This window comes from Diorhabda carinulata, chromosome 6 (genome assembly GCF_026250575.1).
Source record: "Diorhabda carinulata isolate Delta chromosome 6, icDioCari1.1, whole genome shotgun sequence".
In the NCBI taxonomy this organism is placed as follows: Eukaryota; Metazoa; Arthropoda; class Insecta; order Coleoptera; family Chrysomelidae; genus Diorhabda; species Diorhabda carinulata.
This window is the reverse complement of record NC_079465.1, coordinates 5,368,309-5,395,638: the sequence shown is the minus strand read 5'-3', so window position 1 is coordinate 5,395,638 and position 27,330 is coordinate 5,368,309. Positions and strand designations below refer to the sequence as shown.

Sequence of the window (27,330 nt, the reverse complement as noted above, 5' to 3'; positions counted from 1 at the left end):
CCCTATTATCAAATCTTAGCAGGCTAATAAAATTTTGAATATCTGTAGATTCATCACCCTTCTAAATACAACCAACAGCAGTTGTAAAATTAATTGGCTTGTTTCATACACCCAAGACAAATACAGTGAACCTTATGTAACACGTACGTCGACTGAATCAGTATGTTTTGTTATGTATTTCAGGAATTTCAGAGTTTTTTTGCAATGGCTTTAACACCAGATGAATTATATTTTCAGCTCTTGTTCATACAGAAGGAGTAGACAATATTTCTTTCATTTAGTTTTATTTATCTCTTCCTAAATAACATTTTCGAGTTTCGTCACCTCCAGTGTCACAGGTATCTTCTTTTTTTCTATCTTACCTGATGGATCACGTTCTCCAACCGTAAATCCATCTTCAGCGAGAGGAGCTGTTTCCATTCCCGTCTCTGTGATTGCTTCTATTCTATCTGCTTGCTCAGACTCAAATTCATGTGAACTTTGTTCAGAATTACTGGAGCCAGCTTTAAGCCTTTTCTGTTCATTTTCGTAGCCGTACATATTTTATCTAAACAGTAAAAGAAATAGAAATAATCGAGAAATGAAAATGATGGGAAAAGAATAACAAAAAGGCAAATTATACTCAGTGTGGGGGGTGACAGTGACCCAAGTTACTCTAAAATTATAACGCAAGATATGTGGGGTGGGGTTATTATCACCAACGCAGCTTTTTTATTGCACGTTACTAAGACACACACTCTCCCACATCGAAACAGCAACTGTCGTTGCAGTCTAGACGCTGGCAGCACCGGCTGCTGAAAAGAGGAGGAACTTAAATTCTCTCAGTAATACATGGTGAAAATTTTGTACAGGTGATTTTCGCCCTACCACATACCCGCGGTTGAATGAGCGGGAAACCTTCTTTACATGCGCGTGAGTCGTGTTTGGTCATGTAAACTTCGTCGTTCAATATCTTATTTCCCACTGCCTTCATAAATTCACACTCGCCAATTCTAACTTCCAAACCATACCATTGCTTTCCGAATCTCATTATTTTTGTTTTAGTCTCGTCGATTTTTGAACCCAATTGCTATCTTGTCTAGCATTGGCTCTATTATAGATCTTTTGATTTCCTCATTGTATTCTAATGCCATGTTGAATAGTTTTGCTTTACTCCTTTGTTAATCATAAACTCATCAGATGATTCTTCTTTAGATGTTAGTATGCTTGATCCTTGTGTCCTTCATAGTTATCTCGATTGTTTTGTAGTTCTGTCAATAGCTTGTTTAATTCTATTGACCAAAAATTAGTCGAAGGAAATGATGAATGATTTATGGTTTCGGTGTTATTCTTTATTGTTTCCAATTTGTAGACAAAAGTTTGTAAAAAACTGAGAAACAAACATACAAATAACTAAATAAAGACATAAATTCAGATAAGCGTTTATAAGATTGGCGAAATGGTTGAGGTAATCACTCCTATTATTCGGTGGATCCAAGTTTCTTAAAACGTATTTAAATCTAAATGAATTGTTTCAGAACAGCTTCATGTTGAAAAATAAGCGAATCATTTGGATCTTTAACGTCTCTGAACACGTGGAAAATGCAGAAATACGTTTAGAAGCAGTTTACGGTATTTTGTGAGTAGCAAAAAAATCACACAACGCTCTCTTGATTTATCGCAATTTATATAGTCAATTAATCATTAAAAAAGAAATTTTAGCTTCATTCAAATATTTTTTTCTTTCTTTGTTGACTTATATTTCCAAGTTGCAGTACTATATAATTCACGAAAACGTGAAGGTTATGACTATAATAATAGTATCCTCGATGAAGAGTTTAAATATATTCCAGTCTGTTAGAATTGCAAATATTACCCCATTCTTGAACTGTCAGATACGCATATTCCACAGTAAAAAATTCCCTCTGGTGCTTTTAGATTCTATGACTTTATCTTATTTTTCATATAACGCCGACTTCGAGACGCAGGACCGACTTTCTAGTTTTAGTTGTAACTTTAATCTCATTATTTATTTTTATTATTTTGTAATATCCACAATGAGGTGTTCTTTATTTCCCCTGGTATAAAAATATTTTATGTTAGATTATTCCTGACTCCAACATGCTGTTTATATTTAGGACTTTTAGAAAACTATGTTCAGATTACCCTGAACATGATCTAAATGTTCGAAAAGTAGCCCCGATCATGTTCGCTGTTGTTCCGAAATTGGTCGAGTTGATCAGATCATAATCATATTATGAGATCCTTTCATCCTTTCTACCCTGCTAGACCAATTGGTAAATGCGATCAGCTGACGGATTATTTCGTTTGTTAATGTTTTTTTTTTGAACAAACAAGCAGCATAAGTTACGGCTTTCATATTGTGGCATTTCAACATAAAAATAGCTTATTGACAATGAACTTCGATCATTCATCCTATATCAATTATTAAACATCTATAATCTATTATACAGCTAAATAAATATCATGGAAAAATGAAAAATTCTTTTGAAAGCACTAACCGCCATTGTAAATTTGTATACATATATAATGTATAGTGATTTTCAAAACTTTTTACTAATTCAGACGTATGTTAGGCTATGGTCTACTATAAACGCCGTCGGCCGCGTACAACGTCAAACCATACGCCGAATGTACTATTGTGGTCTTTCTTTTTTTGGCCGAAGTCTAATTACCCATTAGTCGCAGTGTTAAAACTATCACCTTTTGTCACTATCGTCTTAGATTGGTTAAGGCTATATGTTTCACTTCCAGGGGTTCTTCTGGGTGACTAACTCAAAGGCAAGGTAGACTACGGTGCAGGTAGGAACAGGTATCTTTGGTTGAGTAACAGAGCAAATAAAACTAACTAGATTATAGTTTCAACTTGCAATCTCTAATGAATAATAATCGCCTTATTTAATTCCAGTAAGATCCTTAAGGTGAATGGAGGTAAAACATCGATTTTTATTAAGTTCTCATACATTTCTTCTCTATGCTGCATATACCTTATCACAATCCAAAAGAATGTGTTCCAAGTCGTATATACGGTTGCATCTATCGCAAAGTTGGAATCTACTACATTTGCTGGATAGTCTACTTAAAATAACTATGTTACTTCGAGGTAATTCATACTTCATATGCCAGTTTTGACTAGGAATTTCTGGATGTAATTGTCTATATCTTGTTAGGTTCTTGATGCAATATTCGTACAAAAAGTGCTTCCAACCTTATTTCAACTTAATTTTTGTTTGATTAATACCTTCTTCCACAGTTATTTTGTTATTTATTGGATTATTTTGCTAGATTTCTACATGTTTGTTATGCCTGAGAGCTTTTATCCACAAAAATTTTATATCTTATCCTTTAATGCGTAGCTCGTTAGCTTTCAGTTTAATTTGTAGAGTAGTTTGATTTTCGAAAGTGTCATATCAAAAGGTTGACTAATGCTTGTAAGAGCTGATAAGGAGGTCGGTATTTTGATCTATGGTCACTTTCACACGCTGAAGTTGGCGTGTGGACACCGTAGACGCCATTCAATCAGCACAAAATGTCGAAATTCGATCAAGACAAAGACGAATTATTGATTGAATCAGTCCTATGTTATTGTGCATTATACAATAAAGCAACTTTTTCTTCGGGATGCCTTTTTGATGGCGGCTTCATTATATATTCTCGTACAAGTTCTACGATATGTTTGAGTTGTTCTTGATTGACACGAAAGTATTTAATAAATTTAGTATTGTTGTATTTTGAGTGTTCCATTATCAAAATATGGAAACATCCTTCTTTCTTCCTCTTCATAAATAATCGGTGCCTTGTTGCTTTGAGTTTTCGTCGTATGTAGTCGTCTTGTGCCTCCTCTCCAAGTAACATAAATGTCGAATTTATATCCATTTTATATCACACGACTACACGCTAACACTGTTTGTCAACTACTGTTGTGAACGAGGCGTCGTCGCAGTGTTCTCAACTCTCAAAAATTCACCTCCCTAAAGCCCAAATCAAAAACCCCTAAAATCTTGATATATATTTAAATAAATTACATTAAAAATTATAAAATATCATTAATCAAATAATAGATTTCAAACAATCATATTTTGTAACATTTCAATCGATATTATGTAACGCAACATAGTTATAAAAATCTCTAGAATATCCCTAAAAACATCCCATCTCACAGTTTTTTCTCCTAAATTTGGAGGGGGAACCCCTAAGTTGGGAACCCTGTGTCGCCGTTCGCGTATATGAGATGTATTGACCACTGACGCTGTGTCTGGCGTTCAGACGTCGATCGGAACGTTCTTGCTCAAGTCGGACGCCGCATACAGCAGTTAATAGGAGACCGAGGCCTTGGTGGTCAAAAGTGTACCATGTACCAGTCATAATAAGTAGCTTAATAGTGTCCAGACAAATAAACATTATTACAACGAGAGTGAATACGCAATTATATTAAAATTTCTTTTATTTTTGGGAATAGTAATAGAAATCATTTGTTTTTGTAGATCATAAACATTTGAAATTTCCACTGAAAAATAAATGCAACTTTCGTTCTGGGTTAAAATCCCCAATCAGCAAAAGTTCTATTATTTATCTGTGATTAGATTTCAGTCATAATAATCTCTATTTCTTGAAGCTACTTTTTTGTACATTTTTAACTGTTACATGTGAAAATATAATTTCCAACTCGAAAGATCCACCTAGCTCAAGGCTGTAATATGATATAAAACAAGGAATCACAAGTTCTATCCAGTTTTTCACGCATCTACATATATCAGTGAAAATTATGAGGCTTTAGGGTCCTGAGGGAATGAGACCAATTCTTTTAGAACTTTATTGAGTTTTTTACTAGGTTCCTACGTGATATTTTATCTTGGCATTATATTTTTCTCTGTAGAAAGAAGGACAGCTTCCAAATTAAATATTTGAACGAATCATAAATTGAAAATAAGAAAGAAATTATTACAGAAAAGATGTTTTATAAGAAGTAGGAAGTTGTGAATATTGGCCAATAGAGATAGAAATATGTTGTAATTTTTGAATTTCTTACCATTTTAGTCCAAGATGATGATGATCCAAATTTCATTAATCAATTACTCAAAATTTTGTGGAAAATATCTTAAAAATATGGAAAAAAGTGTCAAACAACAAATCCATTGACACTATATATCGTATTAACATCTGCATTTGGAAACGAATTATTTCATTCTCGAAAAATATCTATTTTCCAATTTCTTTTAATTATACAAGGTGTCCTGCATAAGATCCGACACAGAGCAGTGGTATATAAGGGAGCCCTAAATATGACGATTAATAGCAATTTATCTTTATATCAAGCAGCTTCTCCGAGGAATTATAGAGCCTCAAATTAGAGCCAAAAATTTCAAAAAAATTAATGCTTTACAACCCTTTAGCATAGAACCACTGTATGAGACGGTATCAAGTGATGGTAAGTAGAAGGTCGAAACGGTATCCCACAAACAAAACTTAATAGTGTCTATTATTTGTTTACTTTATACTAGCGCATACTTATATTTCTTCGGTGTTTATGTATTTTAGTCCCAATTAACCCTGTGAGACCCAAGATTGTGCTGCGATTTATACTTTTTGGACGAAGACATGTTTTTGTGACCGGTTGGAGCTCATGCATTAATCGCAAATCTTCATAATGTAGGCAAAAGTAACCGTATCATTGCCGCCGAATTAAAAATACCTCGACAACGTGAAAAAATATGCATCCACCAGGAGCTTCGGCGATAAAAAACGTTCAGTACGGCCTCGAATAACCACAGCCTCTGAAGATACTTATTATATTGATCAGTAAATGTGATCGACGACTAACGGGTCTAAAGATAGCAGCTCAGATCAATAAATCTATTATAGATCTACCTTTGAAACTTCTACAGTAAAAAGGAGATTGAGAGAAGCTGGTGTTTTTAGAAGGATAGCAGAGAAGAAACCTTTTTTAAAACATCAGAATAAAATTAGGAAGTTGCAGTGGAGGCTAAAGAACATAAAAATTGAACGCGTGTAGCGGGGAAGAGAGTTTTATGGAGTGATAAGTCAAAGTTTGAGGTTTATTTAGTCTGAGATAAGAGTTTTTGTATGCAGGTCCATGTATAATCCCGACTGTAAACACGGCGGAGTCTCGGTGAAGGTTTGAGGATGTTTTGGAGATAAGGCGACTGGAGACCTGGTAACAACTAGAGGAATTTTGAAAAAGGGAGGCTACAAAAAATATTAAAGGAAAATGTAGAACATTCTGGCCAGCTAGTGATCGGTAGAAAATTTATCTTCCAGCATGACAACGAACCCAAGCTTCCCTCTTAGCTCTAAGAGTATTTGAAAGCATTCGAAAGGAAGAATGTACTGAAAGTAAATATTTGGCCGTCATAATGTTTGTATTTGTTGTGTATCACACAAAATTTAGGGCGTGCAAATACTTTTGACAGGTAGTGTATATATTTCCATACATATATGATGCTATTTAACATTAGCTGGTATTAGTTCCAGTCTCTCGAAAGGCGCCTTGACTCGTTGTTTTTTCAAAAATTCTCAATTGCCGATATGGAACTTACTCATGCTAGAGTTAGAGCTCAATTAATTGAGAGATAATCAACTTTTCATAGAAAATTACTGTCTGCCTTATTAAGCTCAGATTAAATATATATACACTAAAGAAAACTTTCATTCATTCAAAAATTTCATTATTTTGTTCATGGTGGAGAATGTAATTTGCTATTAAATTAATGTTGATGAAAATAATCTAATCATTTTTCATATGGTATCATTTATTAACTCGCTGTCTGGAGATTCGAGGTTAGGGATGGACTCTACCTGAGCTAAAAGAAGATATGTCCAAAAATGTTACGGACGAAAATGAAATATCTATATGATTGAATTGCTACATAGTATATCAATATTTTTATCTATTTACCCAAAAGAGCTGCATAAAAAATAAAAATAGCTGCAATTTATGAAAAAATTGATGACTAAAATATATTTCGAGATCGTTATATATTTTATTATTCGCGAATGTGGGAAATTTTTGGTGAACAAACCATGCAAATCCCTTGCCCTTTATTTAGTAAAACATTCCCCAAGGTCTAAACTTTTAATGGGGAACGAACGACTGTAAATAACGACGTAGCATTGTATAATTTGAACTGTTCCTTCCCTTTTTTTTGTTAATCGAAAAAAAGTTTGTCTAAATTACCTCAAGCGGTGTAATTTAACGCTTTAATATTTTATATCTTTTACATTAAAATTATTGCTTGTTTGTATTTTGCCTTTGCTGATCAAGATTCTAGAAATTTTAGCGTTAGAGTGTCTCAAGAGAAGCGAGGTCTAATCACAGACGGTGAATAATGCCCTTGTGCTGACATCTATTGATCATGCTGTAAGTTATTAAACTATATCTATAGTTAAAAGTCTTTCCGTAAATAAAGCATAGATAACATTTATATGCGGAAATAGATCTCAATATTAAAATTTAGGCTCTGATTTTGGTGACATCCGCGTGGTGCTAGGTAAATTTATTCATATAAATTTTAGATTATTAGTACAATTTCCGTTCTGCTTTTGATATTCTAGATTATCCAAGACAAAACGAATTGCTGGTACATTGTTAAAATGTCCAGAATGTACACCCCGAACTGTTCTCACCAAAGGAGGCAGGAAAGGCAGCAACCCCCACACGTATTCATGCCATGACTAAGCAATCGCGGCGATATGATTCCAGGGGAAGACCTTCTGGAATCTTTCAACGGAACTAGGAGAAGAGAGTTTTTGAATGTCCTCTTTCGTGATCTCTCCTAGCCATTGCCGAAGAGTGGATGCTTAAAGCAATGGACTTTTTTATCTATGTGAGTGAATGAATGTAGTGGTAAAATTCCATCAGATGAAGAACCACTCCAGCTAAGAATTTTGAAGAACTTCTCGTGATGATCAGAAATGACGAAACTGGTGGTCATTTTTCTGAAACGTGACTTACCACCTTAAGACAATAGACATGGTAGAGGACGACAACTGTAGATTCTGTGAGCAAACCATAGAAAATACAAACCATCTACTCTGCGAATGTCCTGTTCATTTCGTTAAAGTACCTTGAAAGACTAGTACTAACACCTAGGGAAGTAGGACACAAAAACCCCAAAAAATTGTCTCCTTTGGAAGTAGAACAATAAGATGTAGAGTCTTGTACAAAATATCTTCTAGGTATAGGTGCTGTAAAGCCAAAACAACTCCCCAAAACAATCTACAATCTCGTTTCTAACATTGGTCAGCCTCGGTTGACCACCTGTTGTTCTTCGTATACTTCTGCTTCCTTTAGTCATACACGCATGGCCGTCACTGCAGTTATTGAAACGAAGAGAGAGAAATGTAGTGATATGATAAACTTCTTGATAGGCTACAATTATACACCTATGAAAATCTTAAATAAATGATTTGAGTGCCGAGACATCTGATTAAAAAATTTATTCGGCTTGAGACAATTAGAAAGGAACCGATAGTGATGACTGTTGTTCTGATGACCAATACAAAACAAAATGGTTGTCGAAGGCATTGAACCGAAGACAATTCATTCAAAAGATGGTAAATTATGCGAAAGTACTTTAAGTCTAGGCAAGGTTTTTAAAAGACAATAATAGTAATAAATTTAGGAAAATTATACCTGTATTGAAAAAGAACCCCAACTACCCATTTGCGGAAAACAACAAAGTGGAAGTCCAAAACTGAGAGAAAGATCATGGAAGTAAAAGAAAAATCTAGTCGATGATGATAAGTTGAATTATATAATTACAGGAAAAACGGGAAAACGAAATTTGCTATGGTTGTGTTGTCGTCGGGGATTGTCGATATTAAGTTTCTAATAGTACGATGGTTATATAAGTTATGAGATATGGCAACACTGATATTATTATGTCAAATTTGACATTGCCATCATAAAGTTTGACATTTTTAATGGTAAATGTACTCAGAATGTGTTGTCGTACGAGTGTTATTTGAATTGTTTACGGATACTTGAAACATTCATCTTGATAAAAATATGGAATTAAACCGATGATTTTCGATTATATTCGCTTTAACTTTTGGTGATGAAGCACCATCTCGAGTCACCGTGAACCCTCCGTTCCATTAGAGCAACATGGAATAGTCAATTCTGAATGGTACACCATCAATTTTTGCCAAAGGTGTTCAAAAAAATCAGGGGAACCAATCGTAGAAAACGAATCTTCAGAGCTCTCACACATCACTTTAAACAAAAACGGTTTTGAACAGTCAAAACATCGAATTGATGGGTCATTCGCCGTACAATCCTTATTTGGCACTTAATTATGTCTTTTCGTTTCAACAGATTAAAAATAAATCGCGAGGTCAACGTTTTTCTACACCTGGAGAAGCGTTTGATGCGTTCAAATCATATGTTTGGTACCTCAATCGGAAAGAAAAAATGCTTCTATTGTAGATATTTGTTTCTATTGGTCTATCTTAAAATTTATGTAGCAACCCTCGTATAAGGTCACCAAAAGATTTTATTTGTAATTTTTCTTAATATTTATATATGATTATGTTAATTTTTCATATTTCTGTTTGGTATTACCTTAAATTTGTTTATTAATACCTGCAATGTTCGAGTTAGTAAACATTATATTATAAAGGGTGTCTCATAAGTAATATAGTTTTTCATATGTGAAAATTAAATCCAAAGAAGTCGAAAATTTAATGCGACAATGTTTTGCATCTAAAAATGATTTTACCATGGTGTCAAAGAGCTTGCTAGGTTAAAAGCGTAAAATACGATGGGCTATATCTACTTCGAATATTAAGGCTTCCATTCTCAATGATTATTTAATACAGTGAACATTGGAGACCGATATTATTCATGTGCCACCCTCTATAAATTGAATTTAATTCATAATACAGTTACCTCTCGCTTCTCTGTATCAATAAGAAAAAGGGTAATTGTGTAATAAAATAGACCGCCTATATTTTCACAACTATGTATTAATATCAAGGTTTTTGTATCGTTCAAAATGACTTCACACTCAATTTATTAACTAAATAAACTATGTAATAAACCAGATAACATTATTAATATCAAAATATTAAGAGCGTTAATGTTATATGCAACATTACAAGGCCAATGTATCCCATTCGTAGATTTACACACGCATATTTCAGTTTCATATCCTTCTGTCAATTTCTGTTTATAACACCCACTATCCAGTATTCCACCAGAGTCGTGCTGAACTTTTGCGCACATGTAGGTAATATTAGCAACTAAAAAAGTAAAAATATTAACAAACATTATCCACTATTTTTAATATCTTCCAATTAAGCCCAAAAAAATCATTTTTTTTATCTAAATTTTCAAACAAATAAAGTTTATTTCCGGCTTTTGGAGAGGACAGCCTTACAATGTAAATGGCGTAATTTAACATAGAACTCATGATAAACATCTCAGATTTATTATTATAAATTATGTAAAAAAAATAATGAAGCTCCACTCGCGTTGTAAGTATTTATTCTGATTTCCACTTAGTGGACATTCTGATTTGTAATTCAAATATTACGAAAACAGAGAGAAGGTAAATCCGGCTCGAAGGACCAAAAGTTAAATTTAGTAGAAATGAATAACATTCATTTATTTTTTGCTGGTTTGTTATAATCAAGTTTTTTTATAAATTTGAGTTATTTTTCGGTTTTTAATACATTTTTAGCAAAATTTGGTATTTCATAAAGTATTTTTTTGTCGAATTTAATTGTTACTAGTCAAGTATATATAAAAATAAGTAAATTATTTTGATGTTGATATTGATTTCGGTTTGTTTCTTGTTCACAGCCATGGGGCATAATAAATTGTTTCGAAAATCAATCGATAACGTCCGGATGCAAAGAAAACAACCTCCTCTCACTCACTTTGGATTCTTATGACAAGCACTGCTAGCAGTACCAAAAAATGAGGAATTGAATAAAATAGTTGCTGGCTTTGAAAGAATTCCAAACAGTTTTAGTGTTTGACTTTGTACTCCCCTATTTTCAATAAAATTTGTCGTTTTATTTTCAATTTTCGTATGTTCCAAAGTAATAATAACATAAACCCGCATTTGTAAGTTTATACTCACTTATATTATTATAATAATATGTATACTTGATACATCTTTGACTTATACTTCTTTTACACAAAATGCTTTCTTTATATTTATCCCAAAGGTAATCCATATTAGGCAAAGTTCCATCATCTACAAAGGTAAAGCTTTCTTAATATATTTTATTAATATACATTCCAAATAACTATGGACAAATGGCTCTCATAATATGATTATTTGGGAAACTAATAATTGCTTCTCCAATACTACGAAACTAAAAAATTACTTTTCTGCTAAATATTTTAGATTTTCATATTTAAATTGTAAATTAATTTATTTATAATCATCCACTGACCAACGGTAAATCACTTTCATGAAAATATATACATTTGGGGACTCGTAAACACTTCGACCCAAAGGATCTATTGTGTCCCACTTTCTTGCTGCGATACTAGAGAACACAGTGTTTACAGCAGTTTTACACTTCGAGAGAATGGGGATAGAGATTTTGTCCCCTGCCCAACATAACCTGTACGCTATATTATCCGCTAGATCTAGCGTCTTCAGGTGTTTGTTAAGGTAACAGTGCCCCGATAGAACTCCTGTTAGAATTCGTAGATAGTTCTTACTTAGAATGATACAATCAGCAGATCTAGTCTGGTTATAGTTTCCCAGAAGAGTATTTGCCAGTTTTAGCCCTTGTAGGTTGTCCCAATAATTAGTTTTCCTCCTATCTACCTTCTTTTCCAGTGCTTTTTCCATTGTTCTGTAGCTGATACCACAGAAGGATTCGGGTTCCATGAAGGGCTTGTCTATCCCCGCTTAAGCGAGATTCACATCTATTTCATTTCCCTTCGTTCCGGTTTGTTTTTTCTAGGCAATCCCAAACGATTTTGGATTTTATGATATTGGAGTTTGGAGCTCTAATAGCTGCTTGGCTATAGGACAAGATGATGATCTCCATGAATGCTTGGTGTGCTGCCCATGTTTTCAGAGTTTTTGGTTCTAGGCCCGTACACTCCTATTCCAGGTCCACCTGCCGTTTTGATCCGTCCGTACACCATCTACCCTTTGTTGAAGTATGCTTTTTACTTGTTAGAGGTAAAAACCACCCCTTATCACAAAATCTCATATTTTAAAGTAAATTTTACAAACTAGTGTAAAACTGAAGATTAAACTGAAGTTTAAGCTATGATTTAACTCTAGTTTAAACTAAGAAGAAACAAGATTGCCCTATTTTACAGATCATAGTTAAACAGATATATTTCTGCCAGTTGTCACCAACATAATCAAAATTTTTCCGATATTTGTTCTAAATTAAATTGTTTAAGAGAGTTTTATACGCAAAAATGAACAAAAAACAAAAAGAATGGTGCAATTTCTATAAGATATACTTTTGGTTAACGTTGTGAAAAAATACAAAGGAACAGTAGAATCCAAAATAAAAGTAATACGTAACTGGGAAGGAAAAGGAAAAAAATTGGGAGGAATTGGCAAGGGAATTGGATGTAACTACAACAAATTTTAAAAATTTAAATATTCACTCTTGAACAAATAATTTCTCGGTGCGTCGATAATGTTAATAATTTATTCATCATCATCTTCGAGTTCATCAAATATAAAGTGCAAATTTTTAATCATTTTATCGTAAAATTGTTAACAATTTCAAAAAGTTCCGTTCAATATTAAACTAAAGTTTAAACTACCACTTGTCAATTAACGCCATCTATAAAACGTGAAAAAAACGATATCTGTAGTCTAAACCGACGTTTGGGGTTTAAACTAAAATTGAGCAATATAAAATAAAGTTGAAATGAATTATTTGTAGATTCCTTGACACCCTTGACACAGGTTTATGATTAATTCGGACAGAAATATAAATAATAACCCAGCCTCGCAGAAAGTAAATGTTTGTGAATTGAAATTCTAGTCTGAAGTAAGAAAAACAGCACAATTTCTGCATTTTCTTACATATCTTTCCCAATGAATGATGTATTTAATGAGTTTAGCTCATATTTACCACAAAATTAGTAGTCCTCCCACTATTGACAATACTATTTTCCCCCAAAATCGCCCAATTCAGAACAATTGAATAGAACTTAACAATTCAGATCAGATAATACTGATTAGAGGTTGACAATACACGTTCTGTCGACATGTAGGACATGCACAATGTCCACAAAATACAAAGATGATGCAACGTGTTTTTACTGGAGATTAGTTCACATTTGTGTTTATTATAAGCAAACATATATCAAAAAATAATGTACATATTGGATAATATATCATATATATTAACCCCGATGAAACATCCAGTGACTATCAAGTTACTTCATTTGAGGAAACATTTGTGCCACAAGTATTATAACTAAATGTTTAAACGACCTTAATGGATCTGTTGTCAAAACAAAGGCAGTATTAGAAATTATTTTAAAATGTGGATTAATGTACATATTTTCATTTAAAAGTAAATTTACGAAAAAATCTCTGTTTATACTTAAAAACAAATTACTTATTTCCAAATCATCAAGCTAATTTTGATTTCGGATTCTACTGAACAAAAATCATTCCGTTTTGTAAAAACGTCTCGTACTTCTTCCTACAAGTAGTTTTCTTAAACAAAAAGAGTAACTGGAAAAAATGTAAACTCATAAGTCTTGTAACTAGAAAATTTCTTTCATTTATAAAATTACCTATTGTAATAAAACTTCTGAATGGTTCAATCTTATTAAATCAAAGCTTGCAGTGGTTTCAAAATTGGATTTTGACTTTTATATTCTTATCAGTCCTTACAAATTGTCAATTTTCAACTTCATTAATCAAATTTTACCACCATTCTCTCAAATACACTTTGTTTATAGTTATTCTAAATAACTAAATTTCAAACAATTGCGATCTAATACAATATCTGAAGATTTACTCTCACGTATTCAGTAAATCCATATTCATCTGACATAGCGCGTACACGGTTGAAAGAGCTGCTTGATGAAATTGGACAATAATAACATGAGATATGGGGATATTACAGATATATGAACGTTTACAGTGCGTATCTCCCAAAATTTTTGTTAGAATTCATACATATTTATATTTATTTATACATATTCTGTTTTAAATTACCCCAAAGAAAAGCATCATCTGGAGACCTGCTAAGTCTCTTTGAACCTGCCAATTCATTGAGATCAGGTCAACCATCTTGCTCTAACCAAATCTGCTTAATGTAATTTGAAGTAAGAATTATTTGATTTTAATTATGTTGGATCGAGCTTTTGATGTAAATATTTATTTTCCGGTTAATTTTCATTAATCCGAAATATGAAATATACCTACGATGTACCTAATCTCTATAATTCTCGCTCAAACACTAATTTTTTACAGGTTAAATCAGTACAAGTATGCGTCATTGTTTATTTTACAGATACCAGTGGATTGATTATATTTTATCTATCGAAAGCGTAGATTTATCAGTAAGCAATATGTTTTTACAAAATTCTTCTTTCCCTTTCATTATATTTTTTACTTCTAATGTTGTTGTTGAAATATATTTTCTAGGCTATTTCAATCAGGGTTACTGTGAGGGTCGTATATGAATTACATCCCGAATACCTTCAAAGAAATTTAGTACTAAATAGTTCTGTAAACTAATTATACTTCCCAGGATTATCGATATCTAAAGATTGAATTATGGTTAACCATTTTCTTTTAATGATAACACCTCTTTTAATGTTGGTATAAGTACAATAGATGGCGATAAATTTGAAGTAATCGGTTGAAATCTTATGACCTAACCTAAGCTAAGCTTAGCCTGTAAATAAGACCATTGTCAATCCAGTTACAACTAAAAGCCAGTTATCGAAGAAAAATAGTAAACCAAAACAATGATTAGCACGTGAATATCCCGGGCGAAACGCAGCACGGCATTGTTATTGGTCCAAATCAGTGGCACTATAATACACCACAAATAAAAAGCCGCGTGGGAGTGGCGAGAGCTGCATCGCTGCAGAAGCTGCTAGATCAGGTGTAGTTTCCGTACATGAAATTGTTGACAGCTATACTCCACCTAAGAAGAGAGCTGAAAAGCTTTATTTCAACGCTAGCGGAAAACAAATGATTGTGAATATTTATAAAAATTAAATGCAAGACTGTTAATTACGTTATTTCCAAAAAGGCAAATATATTTCGGGAGTATCTTCTTCAAGTATCTATCAAATCCTTCGCGTGTACAGAGCTTATAATACACTGGCCCACCAAAAAAGTATCCTTCCATGGTTTACTATTTTTTTAGATAAATAGACTTTAGTACTTTACACCTTTACAGGTCCGATTGATCGCGGGACGCAACTAATTCGCAGCGGTTCAAAAGTATTTTTTTTTCCTTTTTATTCAAAATGTATCCATTTTTTAAAACAAATTCTTTAAAAAGACGAGAAATTGAGAATATTCGTGGTAGTTTATTTTATAACAAATTTTCACTTTTTCTCAAATTCCAAAACGAAACGGTGAAAAAATATCTTATGGTGACAACTGGTTTTCGCACACTGAATTCGTTTTTTTATTTGAATAGTACAATTTTGAAGCCTAGTTATAACACCCTATATAATCGATAACTCACATGAAATTACAATTGGGGCAGCACAGGGTATACCTTCAGCCCGTGTTTCGTCCAGATAATCAGAACAAGTGCCATTATACATGGTGACGTTACTGTATTCAGGTCCGAACCATGTCATTTCCAAACAATACGTCCATTCTGGATTCAATTCCGGATAGTCCGAATTATTTGCTCCTGTCAATAAATAAGTTACACAGTGTTTAATCTAATAGATTTATTAACGTAAATTCTAATAATATTCTACTTCATATTTATAAACAGAGATCCAACTTAATGCAAGATATTAATTATGAGTCACATCTTAACGTGTTTTTTCAAACTTAATTCAACTTATCTTTGTTTCAAACTTTATCAATTTCAATCAGGAAAAGATACACAAGTGAGTTGTACGTTAAGATTAGTGGGGGCTTTTAAAAGAATGTACGATCAAATTAAAATGCATTTTGTGCATTTCGAGAATTGTTTGGTCAGCATAATCGATCAAATGTATCCATAATCGGGAGAATTATACGCGAATTTCAGCAAACCGGGTCTGTATGTGATATAAAAGCACTTGTGCATACTGACCTATTTAGTTCGGTGGAAACATTGATGTTGTACTGTCATAGTCAACAATAAAAAATTTCACGATGCGAATTTTGAATAAAAACTTGAATTTACACGTTCACGAGGTTAAATTGACACAAAATCTGGAACCTACTGAACATTTCAAGTGTGTTCTATACGCCAAATAGTTTACTGAACAAACAATAGTGAATAGTGACTTAACAGTTTAATTGTTAATAAACAAAATTACCGCAAGATTGTTTGGTATGATTTATGGGCTGGAAATACTACCGGGGACCGTACTTTTTCGAAAATGAGGTCTCCCTATCACGAGATCATAACAGGCTTTTTGTAATTAGAAATTGAGAATATAGATATGGACAATACGTGATTCCAACGGGATGATGCCACTTACCACACAGTCAACGAAACAATGGCTCTTTTGCGCGAGAAATTCAGTGGCAATGATATTTCATATTCCATATCAAGACCGCCACGATCATGTCTTTCGACGCCTTTTATTTTTGATTATATTTAAGAGAAAAAACTTAGGTTAGTAGGCCAAGAATATTTCAAGAGGTAGAGGATGAGATAATTTAACCACATTGAACCTCAATTATGCGTCAACGTAATTGAAAATATGAACTATCTTATAGAGGTATTCCACTGAAACCATTACCAAAATGTTACCAATATTGTGTTTCACATTATTTGGTTGGAGCACCCTCTGGAAGATTTGTCAAATAAAAATGAATAAGTACGTATTTTAATAAATTTTTTCAGCTTTAGTTCTTATACCTTTTAATACATTCTTCTTGATGGAATGCCTTGATTTTAAGCTTTCTTTTGATAGAAAATTAGTCAAAATATTTTGATTAAGACCGAAACAAGTCGAAATGTCAATCTTTTCTTGTTTTTTTAACAAATTTCCTAACCTAAAATCAGGACGATTTAACAAGAAAAAAATTTTAATATAAGCATTAAAAAACTAATGATTGGAGAGTTATTCTATATATATATTATCATAGTTTTACTATATTGGTTACATCAATAACAATCCATAGAAAAATAAGAACACTAATGTTGATTTTATGCAAAAGAAACCACTTATGTAGGAAAATTTGGAGAACGTTTCTAGTGACATAACTTCCCACAGATCATACCCTTGGTATATTGAAGGTTATCATTATGGCGACTTTTTCTTTGTATGCAGCTGTTCGAAATAATTCTATCAAAGTATACATAGACAAAATAATGCTAGACAACGCGATTCATATACTCTCTAAATTGAAAAGTTGTGCCAACCGTAAAAAGTAACAGTCTCTGATCTAATGTATAGCTATCTTTGTTTCACTATGCGGTTAATGGTGGAATGAAATGAAGGAATAGAGAAATAGAATGGTGGAAAGAGTACGATACAAAAAATTGGAAAAAACACCACTAACTTTCGATAGAAATGACGATACCGTAACTTTCTTTGTATCTTATTCTTAATATTCACCCGAATTTCATAGAAAGCACATTCTAGTATTGAGCTTGTTTAGTAATTAAACCACCCAGTATTACCAACCCCAAATTACAAAATTTTCTAAATTCGACGCCATGTTGAAGCCCATTATCTTTCCTTTCTACTTTCTCTATATACATATCGCTAATTATGCCATTTGAATACTATAATTATAGCTATAATATATTTTTACTTGAAGAGATTTCTTTTTTATACCACTAACCGGGCCCGTACATGCCTTTCACTAAACAAAGATGCTCACTGGATATTGTCTGATGAATTACCACCTGGATAACATCGAGAATAAACCCCGACGACAGCTCTTGCCCACAAGGAAACTGCCAAATCATTTGTGCGTGCGAGTCAGTCCATCAACAAAGTTTACATTACTTACATTCATTATTCTTAAAAACAGAAGAAATTAACCGCATAGCCCTAGCAAAGTCGTTGCTACCTGCTTGGTAGATCAATAAGTTAAAAATTAGTCGATTCGCAGTATTTACATTTCATCTACAAGATTTAGTTTAAATAATACTTCGTAAAATTATTTTAACTAAATAACCAGATATATTATTTAATATGTATGAAATTTGTACTTCATATTTTTTGTAAAAATTAATTTAATTTATGTGGAGAAGCTAAAATTACAACAGAATCGCTGACATATGTTCATTAAATAATATGTTCAACGTTCTTTCCATGAAATTGTTTTTCTAAGCGGAGCCTTCATTAAAATACTCCTACGGTGGGATTAAACCAAATTAAAGCTAATTTCAACTAATTTCATTTCAACAAATAAATATATTATGAACCGAAAAATGTATAACATATATATATACGAATGAAACAATCCGTTGAAACCTAAAATGAAAATGTAAGCAATATCGGACTGACTCGTGGGAGGAAACCCTGTTCCATGCAAATATGTGGTGAGGAAAGACTCGAGGGGGATCTTATTATTCGGTTTTGTTTCCATTCTTCGTTCGTTTATATTCTATTTTACGTTTTGCTTTGAACAAATCTAAAATTATGGTATTTGGGGATATTAGCAGCGAATGGTTCCATTTATACAAATAATTCTCTAGTGAAAATAAAGGGATATAGTATTTGAAATTCCATTTGGATCGTGCAAAAATAATACTAATGAATTTATTAACAATATTTAGGAGGTTTCATGGAAAAACTGATCAATTTTAAAGAATTCCAAAAATGTCTTACTTGTGTCATAACTTTAAGTCTTATGCGTTATGCGCTTTGACGATTGAGATTAATGCTTACCGAGGCCTTGCAAACGTCCACAAGTTGTGCAGGTAAAAGGGGTTGACGTGGACATGTATAAACAAAAACAAAGGAAAGAATAAAGAAAAGCATCTGTTCAGCAAGTGCTCGTGAGCAACACTACACGCACTAACAAAACGTCGCAAGCGCTTGACGTAAGATTAATTTGATTTTTTGTTCAAAAACCTAGCCAGAATAATCGACGAGAATCTCACACAAACCCAGCACTCCGTTCACACGCTTGTGTTTGTGGATACTTGTCGAGGCTTGCTAAGCATGTAAACACGTTCTCTTTATTACTTGAAACGTAGAGCGACAGCGTTATGACTGTAATAACAAGTGGTAAGTTTTCCAATATCAATCGCAGAAGACAGTTATGCGAGGAACAATCAATATTTCGTAAATACGCACGGCACTCATATCAAATTGAGAAATGAAAAATAAAGTTTACTCCCCATATAAAACTCGGTAAACATCTAACAAACTGTCAGTCCATGTGGACTCATCATCTATACTGTTTACCAATATAAACGTCGAATCGTTAACATAAATGCATTTCTATTGGCCAAAGCTGTATGGCGTATGAACACAATTTCTTCGAAACATTCCTAGAAGAAAGTCTGCGATAAGCATTGGCGTAGCTTGGTGAGATTGATTTAATTCATAAATTTCTTTAAATAAACAGAAATATGGCTTTCTTTAGAGTAATCAAGGATAGTTCGAAGGCGACAAGATTATTTGAATCAGATAAAAGACTACCGAAGTTCTAATAAACGAATGTGGTACAAAAAGAGCTCAGTTCACGTCTGGTACCCTATTTAAACCAAACTCCCTCACAGGCACGTACATTTTACTCGTCTATTTACGTTTTATAATTTAATATTCATTTGTAGCAAGTTAACGAGGTATAATAATAATTTTTTTCTAATTTCCAAGTGGGACTACAATTAAGTGCATCTGTCTAAATAACGGCGTATAATGCCGTCCAATTTATAATGATTCGATTGCCTTTTAACGAATACTTTCTCGCACAAGGTATACATATTTTTAAAAGTATTTATAAACCTAATAAATTTATAAAATGAGGTATCTACGCCTATGATAGATCAAACAAAATTGTCGGCAAAGGTTTTTATAATCTGCAATTGATATCGGAAGAAGATCCATTCTTAAACATGCCCATAATATTAACTAGCAAAATAAAAATATAACAAATCAACATAAGAAGCAATAAATGCTTTGAAAGCAAATTTGTTAGCATGAGAATTAGTAATTTCGTAGACGTCAATAAAAGAAGTTGGAAAATATAGATTAACATTGTTTGCAATAATGCATCCCATGTCGTATATATTTTATATCGCGAATTCAATATTTTTTATGAATAATAGAACGTTGATTATTAATTTTGATGTAATAATATATTTCGTTTGATAAACAACCTAAGACGCATATTACCTCAAATGTCTTAGAATAGACAAAATCGAATCGTAATAAAATTTTTTATAAACGGATCTATTATATTGGTTATAATAGTAGTTATTACTTACCAAAAACACATGTTCCAAATGAAAATACGATCATAAAAAACATAAAATATATCATCTTTCTTTTCACTTACCCTACTCTATCATAATCATAAAATAAAGATATAGACTATTGCATTCTAACGAATGTACTTATCTTCTAAGATGATGATGGCAAGATAAACTAAATCGTTGATAATTTTCTCTTATCTCATGATTAAGTCCTACTTGTATTTTCATTTTACCAGAAACTGATACCTGTTGGTACATCCGGTATTAGAATGAATATTTTTATGACAGTTATTAAAAATAAATTACCGATAACCATAAAATCAACGTGATTTTGATAATTAAAATCATTAAAAAGATAATCGATTTTCATTGCAAGCAGATTTTAATACAATGGGGACAGCACATATTAATTAAAAATTAAAATACAGTATACGTTATTTGAGAAAAAACTACATTCAATAAGAAAATTATTTTAAAGACACTTTCTCTGTCATCTATTGGAAGATAGTTAAACTATTGCTATGAATTGAATAATTATTCTGACATGTTTAGTTTCAAAAGCACCGTGAAGATACCGCTGATCGTGACTACTTACTTTTCCTAAATGATTTTGTATTCATGGTCATTTTCGAAATGTACTAGTACTTTTATATAAAATTTTGCGATTTTATTTAATAAGGTATTTGTATATAAAGTAACGTTAGATACAAACGAAACTCATCTTCAATCCTACTGCCATCTGCCAAGCATTAACCGAACTAATAAAATAATCAATAATTACCATAGATCACGTATTTTAGATAGTACACGATATTGTTTGCTTAAGTACCGCTATCAAGGCGTGTAAATACGATTTCAAATCCCTCATAAGCTACTGACAAATTTTATTAACAGCTGTATGATTGAATGTACATTTAGAAAAGAATTTTGTGAACTGAAGGCAAATAATGTAAATATGGAAGTTGTAATATTATTAAGATGAAGGTGTGAATATTTTAATAGTACGTATTTTCTTCTTCATACAAGAATAAAAGCATCATGTTAATGATTTCGGATTATGAAAACAATATCTACTCAATAGCATTCTCAAAACACTATAGTCGTTGGAATTATAGAAAAGTCACAAATACGGCGTAATAATAATGAAACAACACCAAATTTATTGATTAACTTTATATGGAAACTCAGTATAAAGTCAGTCAGCATAAAATTACCTATTTTTTCGTTATTTTGGTCAGTTTGATTTACATTGCCACCATGAAATAGAAAATATAAAATTAACTTAACCTTGAGTCATACACGTGAACTGTCTATAAAATATATTCTCTCAATAATCTGTGATACCTTCTGACGTGTCAAATTAAGTTTGTCAATTCTAAATTGAGTTGAGGTTATGTATACTATTAGTACAAATTGAAATAAATTCATATTGACGTGTCTGTTAAAATTTTATTACACGTTAGAAAGTTATAGAAAATGCACTCGGTACTTCAAAGAGGAAATTCAATATTAGCTTATACTCTCAGCGTTCTGGCATGTTTAACATTTTTCTGTTTTGCCTCGACGGTATTCCTCAACTATGTAACAGATGCTAAAATGAATACAGTTAAAGTTGTAGTGTGAGTATTATTATATTTATATAATTTCATTTACTTTATTTGTTGGTTTTTATAGGAAAAACGTTCCGGATTATAGTGCTAGTAGAGAAAAAAATGATCTAGGTTTCATTACATTTGATTTACAAACTAATCTCACTGGTTTGTTTAACTGGAACGTTAAACAATTATTCCTCTACCTCACAGCTGAATATAAAACACCCAGTAATGAACTTAATCAGGTAAATCATTAAAAATAACATTCCTCTAGTAATGGTAATAGACTTTCTTCCAAAAATATCGAAAGTTTCATGTAAATAAATTGACTGAAGTATGATTTATAGAAATTAATGTTTTAATTAGAATCTAAATAAAATTATTGTTCTATCAGTTCTAATTTATTTTGGAAATAAATATTTTAGGTTGTATTATGGGATAAAATAATTCTGAGAGGAGAGAATGCTGTTTTAGATTTTAAAAGTATGAATACCAAATACTACTTCTGGGATGATGGAAACGGTCTTAAGTAAGTAGCTTAATGTATTAAATGTTCATTGTAAATATTTACTTCTGAAAACTTTTAATTTTATTTTTTTATTTTCAGGGGTAACAAGAACATTACATTAAGCCTCTCCTGGAACATAATTCCAAATGCCGGTCTTTTACCAAACGTTTTTGCTAGTGGAAGTTATTCATTCAAATTCCCTTCAGAATATACGACTACTAGGGTTTAAATTTTATTTATTATTAATAGGTGTAATTTTTTTAATAAACATCTCTGCTAACAAGGTTTTTTGATTATTTTTAAATAATTTGTTAATTGGCTACTTCTATCACCACACTGTTGATTACCACTACACAATCACACTGACTGATTCTTGGAGTCGGATATGGATCTGTGACCTATGTAATGCTCAAAATACCAAATACTGTAATTGTATGTGTGTGATGTTCAGTTCAAAATCACCAATATTTCCAGAAATTTTAATTTCTATCAATAATCAATTCTTTTTATATTTGCAATGGGTAGAGTATTAACCCTTCAAAAGAAACATCGCCTGTCAGGTGTTTATAGTTTTTAGATTTGCTACTAGATCTTGCTAGAGAGTGAGTAAAGGACTATGGCTTCATATGCGCCTCAGTGTAACCCTACTTTTCATTGATAAAAGATGTTAGCTGGCTTTCACCAAGCCCTAAGTAGGGATGTTAGATGTTAAAATCATAAAGAATCTTGAAATTTCGAAATAATGCTCCTGGAGTGGGAATACAAATAAGCAATATTGTGTTTCATAGTTAAATGCTTTCAGGTCCGTTGTGTCCCACTTGACTTTACCAAATGCTGATATCCTTTGAGAAGCTGATCAAGAAATGGTTTATAACTTTTCTTGAATCGAGGAATGGCATTTCCTGTGTGATCTGCATTATTTTTGTTCTCTGTCAGACAACTCTCATAGTGTACTGATGATTCTGTTTCTTCGAGTCATGAATAGGCCCCATGGACTCTTGGATACTGAATTTTTCTCCTTATACTAATAATAAAATATTATTAGTCTTGTTTTCATGTATTTATGTCAGTGTTGTTGGAGTATTATGGATACAATAAGTATATTTTCAAAAATGAACTAATCGTAAGGTCTGGCATTCTGGCAAGTAACAATTCCATTTTTTCTAAACTACCCCGTCTCATAGATGAATGTTATGATTTTCCTCATCTTCTCGTTATTTTTACTTCCTGTTTTTACTGTTCATTTTATTCTTTATATACTTATTATCAATCTACTTCATACTTTAATTTTCTTATTGCTTTTTGGATGTGTTTTATTAAAGTTTTTATATTTAAATGATAGTTATTACACATTTGAAACTTTGGTTTCAACATGTCCTTTTATTAGTTACATTTTTGTTATATTTGACATTTTTTTTTATTATAATATGACTCTTGTGTTTCGATTGATAATCAGCAATCATGTTCTACATTCTTTTCAAATAATAAATAATTTTTTTATTAATAGGATTTCTTAATTATGAACTGTATTATGTGCTGATTAACAATAAAAAGTAAGATGGGGTAAATAAATGAGCTAAAATATTGAGCGAATACAAAAAAAATAAGCTGAGTTTCCATATCAGTCGGTGAAACAGATGTTCCTCATAATGCAAAAAAATCATGTTCCATCTGAAGGGTTAATTAGTCATTGAGGATTCAATAAAAAACTATATACAAAAATTATATTAAAAAAATGACAGATTTGAATATACATATAATTGTAATGGAAACTCATAAATCGTTGAATCTGCAAGTTTAAAATGAGCATCTAGGTTATTTTGACAATAGGCAAAATTATTACTAGTCACAATTGTAATGGATTAACCTTACATAAAAAAAGACTCGAATTAATTTCCAAAAAAATAATATTATTCATACCTATTAGGCAATTGAATGATAAAATACAGTATAGAATAAAATTTTTTAATAAAAAAACTTAAACTGCTTTATCATTAATTTTGAAATTGAATTCATTACAAATAATAATGTTCTAGTCGCTCCTATATTCATTAATAATATGCATTGGTAAAAAATAATAAATTAAACTTGTAAGAATTATTAAAAAATTTGAAAATAACATACATTTTAAAAATTATTTTGCAACACACAAAGAATACTCATAAAATATTGCATATGTGCAAAAAATACTCTTATTAAAGTTTATCGGGAGTGTTTTCCATATCAGTTTGTACAGTCTTGTCTTCCTTCTTCAAGTTCCCACATTTACGGGCAATATCCAACATTTCTCTTAAGCCCTAGAAAATAATTATTATCAAGATAATAATAACACATTTAAATGCTTAGTTATCACATTTTTCACACATTCTTTAAATATATTGTTTCTCGTTTCAAATAATCATTTATTATTAATTGAAAACCTAAAATTATTTATAAAAATTTCATCCAACTCTTTGAAACCATAAGATGATTTAGATTAATTGAGCTACAGATAATCTACCATACTAATGTTTCAAAATTTATCAGATTGCACTACATGTATTATTAGTTATAAGAAGCCTAATCAACGCAAAAGCTAAAGCACATTTTTTTGGAGCAAGATTATGATTTTGATAAAATGTATGGCTTCAAAATATAATGTTGGTTAGTTTAATATAATCTAGAACCAAAAGTATTGATAAGTATTTTTGTGTTAAAGAAATTATTTGGCAGCATTAAAATTAAGCCTAAAATTCAATCATTAAAAGTTTTAAAATGGTTATATGGAAAATTATTATTAGAATATATCAATACCAGCACATACAGGGTATATGTCCATTTAATAAATAAATCGAAAACAGGTTCCAAGATGAAAAATGTTTTGTAGTAATATTATTTTAGTTATAAAATTACTAAATATCAAAAGACATAGAATTTCATTACAAGAATTATGCACATAGCAAAACTTTACTTGGAGTTTTCCAAAAGTAGTCCGAAATATCTCATTTGTGCTCCAAGACAATGTTTCCCCTTTTAGGCTCATAGCATGGAAGTGATTCTCTTCCACTCTTTCCTATTTTTTCCTTTCGTTTTCCAATCCTAAATTTTACTCACACATAGCTAAACAGCAGACATTAGTGAAAATCTCCTAATACTATTAGTTTCGTACCTATTTATAATTAAAATTAAGACTACACAAATGCCACCTTTTATTTGTATTTTACTTCCAATTATGTTATTTTTCTTCCAATAAAAAAACCAATTTAAAACGACTTATTATAAAAATCCTAGCTAGATAGATTTATCACCTCCACAACTCATACTTTGCTAGTTTAAAGATATAAGATAATAAATATCACCCATATACTCCCAGATTCTAATAGGAAATTACTTAAACCAGTGATGCTCACCTGATTTTCCACTTTTAGCATAGACACAACTTCTTGTTCTCTAGAATCCCTATCCTCATCTATGAGAGCAGCTTTAAACATCACGGCAGCCATCTCTTGAATCTTCTCTGCTTGTACTTTAATAATCTCACTATATTTTTTCTCTTGCATTGCTATGAAATTGACTTTTGATTTATATATTTCTTCATTGGTATGTTCACGATATTTGGACATCACATGTTGTAATGTGGTATGGTATTCTTCCAATGCAGCCCTAAGTTCTCTATTTTCTTGTTGTATTTCTTTTAAATGTCTATTTTCTTTCTGAATGTTGGCTATAAGTTGTGAATGTGGTCTTTGATTTGCTACCTCATTCAATTGTTCTACTTCTTCTTGATACTGAAAAAAATATTAATTTTTGACTATATACTGAATTATTAGTGTTTTATTGACCCTCTTCTACATGAACGAAAAATTCTGCAAACTATGTTTAAATCTACAGTAAAATTACGTTGTTCCCTTAAGTGAATATTTATCTTCAAATTTTATTTTTCTCACCTGTTTCATGGCATCAATTTTTTTATTAATTGCATGGGTTTCGTTCAATAATATATCAGCTACTACATCTCTATCTTTTAATCGACTTGCAAGTCGTTTTGCATCAGTAATTATTTGCTGAATTGTGAGGGACATATTTATTAGATAACTGTTTTTTAATCTACAAACTACTGATAGTTATATACCACCCACTTTTACTTTTTTATATGGTGCCAATGGCAATGAACTGTTAGTTGTTATTTAGTAAAAGTGACATAGTGATAAGAAAAATTTAAACTTATTTACTTCTTGCAATTATATAGTAATTGTGACAATCTATTGACAGTAATTAGTAATAGATGACAGTCTGGTTTGTCGATTAATCGTTACCCTAGTAAAATGTAATCGATGTTTGATTTCAAATAATCGATTATTTAAAAAAATTGGAAAAAATTGACGTTTCGACCTATTTCCATCTTTATCAAAATATAGGATTAACTAAGGACGCAGTCAATTTGATATATAAGCAAGTATGTTTTCCTCGAATAAATATTCTAAATTTTAGGATTATTCGTTTCAGCTTGCTTTTGGCCTTTATCAAAATATTAGCTTTGTTGATTGGTCAAATTTGGAATCAATTCTGAATTAGCTTGTAACAAATTTGTTATCGCTATAATGCGAACATACGTAAAACAAAAATATTCAACTTTCAATTCAACTATTGCGGTAATTGATTTTGTTGACAATTTTCAACAAATTAATACATTTAGTTCGG

General features: G+C 31.5%; 3 protein-coding genes across 3 annotated transcripts; 1 reads left to right on the top strand and 2 right to left on the bottom strand.

The window, feature by feature from the left end:
- Positions 1-9,969: 9,969 nt before the first annotated feature.
- LOC130895081 (uncharacterized) lies at positions 9,970-20,693 on the bottom strand. Its single transcript, XM_057802201.1, has 4 exons — positions 20,563-20,693; positions 15,685-15,858; positions 11,109-11,225; positions 9,970-10,263 (listed from the first exon to the last, which is right to left on the bottom strand). Exons 1-4 carry the CDS (start codon positions 20,615-20,617, stop codon positions 10,037-10,039), a joined length of 573 nt encoding a protein of 190 aa, XP_057658184.1. The 5' UTR covers positions 20,618-20,693; the 3' UTR covers positions 9,970-10,036.
- Positions 20,694-21,905: 1,212 nt separating this feature from the next.
- LOC130895045 (signal peptidase complex subunit 3) lies at positions 21,906-22,933 on the top strand. Its single transcript, XM_057802158.1, has 4 exons — positions 21,906-22,169; positions 22,225-22,387; positions 22,568-22,671; positions 22,750-22,933. The coding sequence occupies exons 1-4, from the start codon at positions 22,027-22,029 to the stop codon at positions 22,877-22,879; spliced, it is 540 nt and encodes a 179-aa protein (XP_057658141.1). The 5' UTR covers positions 21,906-22,026; the 3' UTR covers positions 22,880-22,933.
- A 1,427-nt stretch (positions 22,934-24,360) lies between these two features.
- On the bottom strand, positions 24,361-26,925 carry LOC130894986 (FGFR1 oncogene partner 2 homolog). Its single transcript, XM_057802071.1, has 3 exons — positions 26,577-26,925; positions 26,040-26,417; positions 24,361-24,947 (listed from the first exon to the last, which is right to left on the bottom strand). The coding sequence occupies exons 1-3, from the start codon at positions 26,709-26,711 to the stop codon at positions 24,846-24,848; spliced, it is 615 nt and encodes a 204-aa protein (XP_057658054.1). The 5' UTR covers positions 26,712-26,925; the 3' UTR covers positions 24,361-24,845.
- Between the last annotated feature and the right edge of the window lie 405 nt (positions 26,926-27,330).

Coding starts and splice junctions, on each gene's coding strand:
- LOC130895081 (XM_057802201.1), bottom strand. CDS start 20,617: ATGATATATTTTATGTTTTTTATGATCGTATTTTCATTTGGAACATGT. Junction 15,859..20,562: donor ATTTGGAACATGTGTTTTTG/GTAAGTAATAAC, acceptor ATTTATTGACAG/GAGCAAATAATTCGGACTAT. Junction 10,264..11,108: donor ATATTATTATAATAATATAA/GTGAGTATAAAC, acceptor TTACTTTTTTAG/TTGCTAATATTACCTACATG.
- LOC130895045 (XM_057802158.1), top strand. CDS start 22,027: ATGCACTCGGTACTTCAAAGAGGAAATTCAATATTAGCTTATACTCTC. Junction 22,388..22,567: donor CCAGTAATGAACTTAATCAG/GTAAATCATTAA, acceptor TAAATATTTTAG/GTTGTATTATGGGATAAAAT. Junction 22,672..22,749: donor GATGATGGAAACGGTCTTAA/GTAAGTAGCTTA, acceptor TTTTATTTTCAG/GGGTAACAAGAACATTACAT.
- LOC130894986 (XM_057802071.1), bottom strand. CDS start 26,711: ATGTCCCTCACAATTCAGCAAATAATTACTGATGCAAAACGACTTGCA. Junction 26,418..26,576: donor AAATTGATGCCATGAAACAG/GTGAGAAAAATA, acceptor TATTTTTTTCAG/TATCAAGAAGAAGTAGAACA. Junction 24,948..26,039: donor TGCTAAAAGTGGAAAATCAG/GTGAGCATCACT, acceptor ATTATTTTCTAG/GGCTTAAGAGAAATGTTGGA.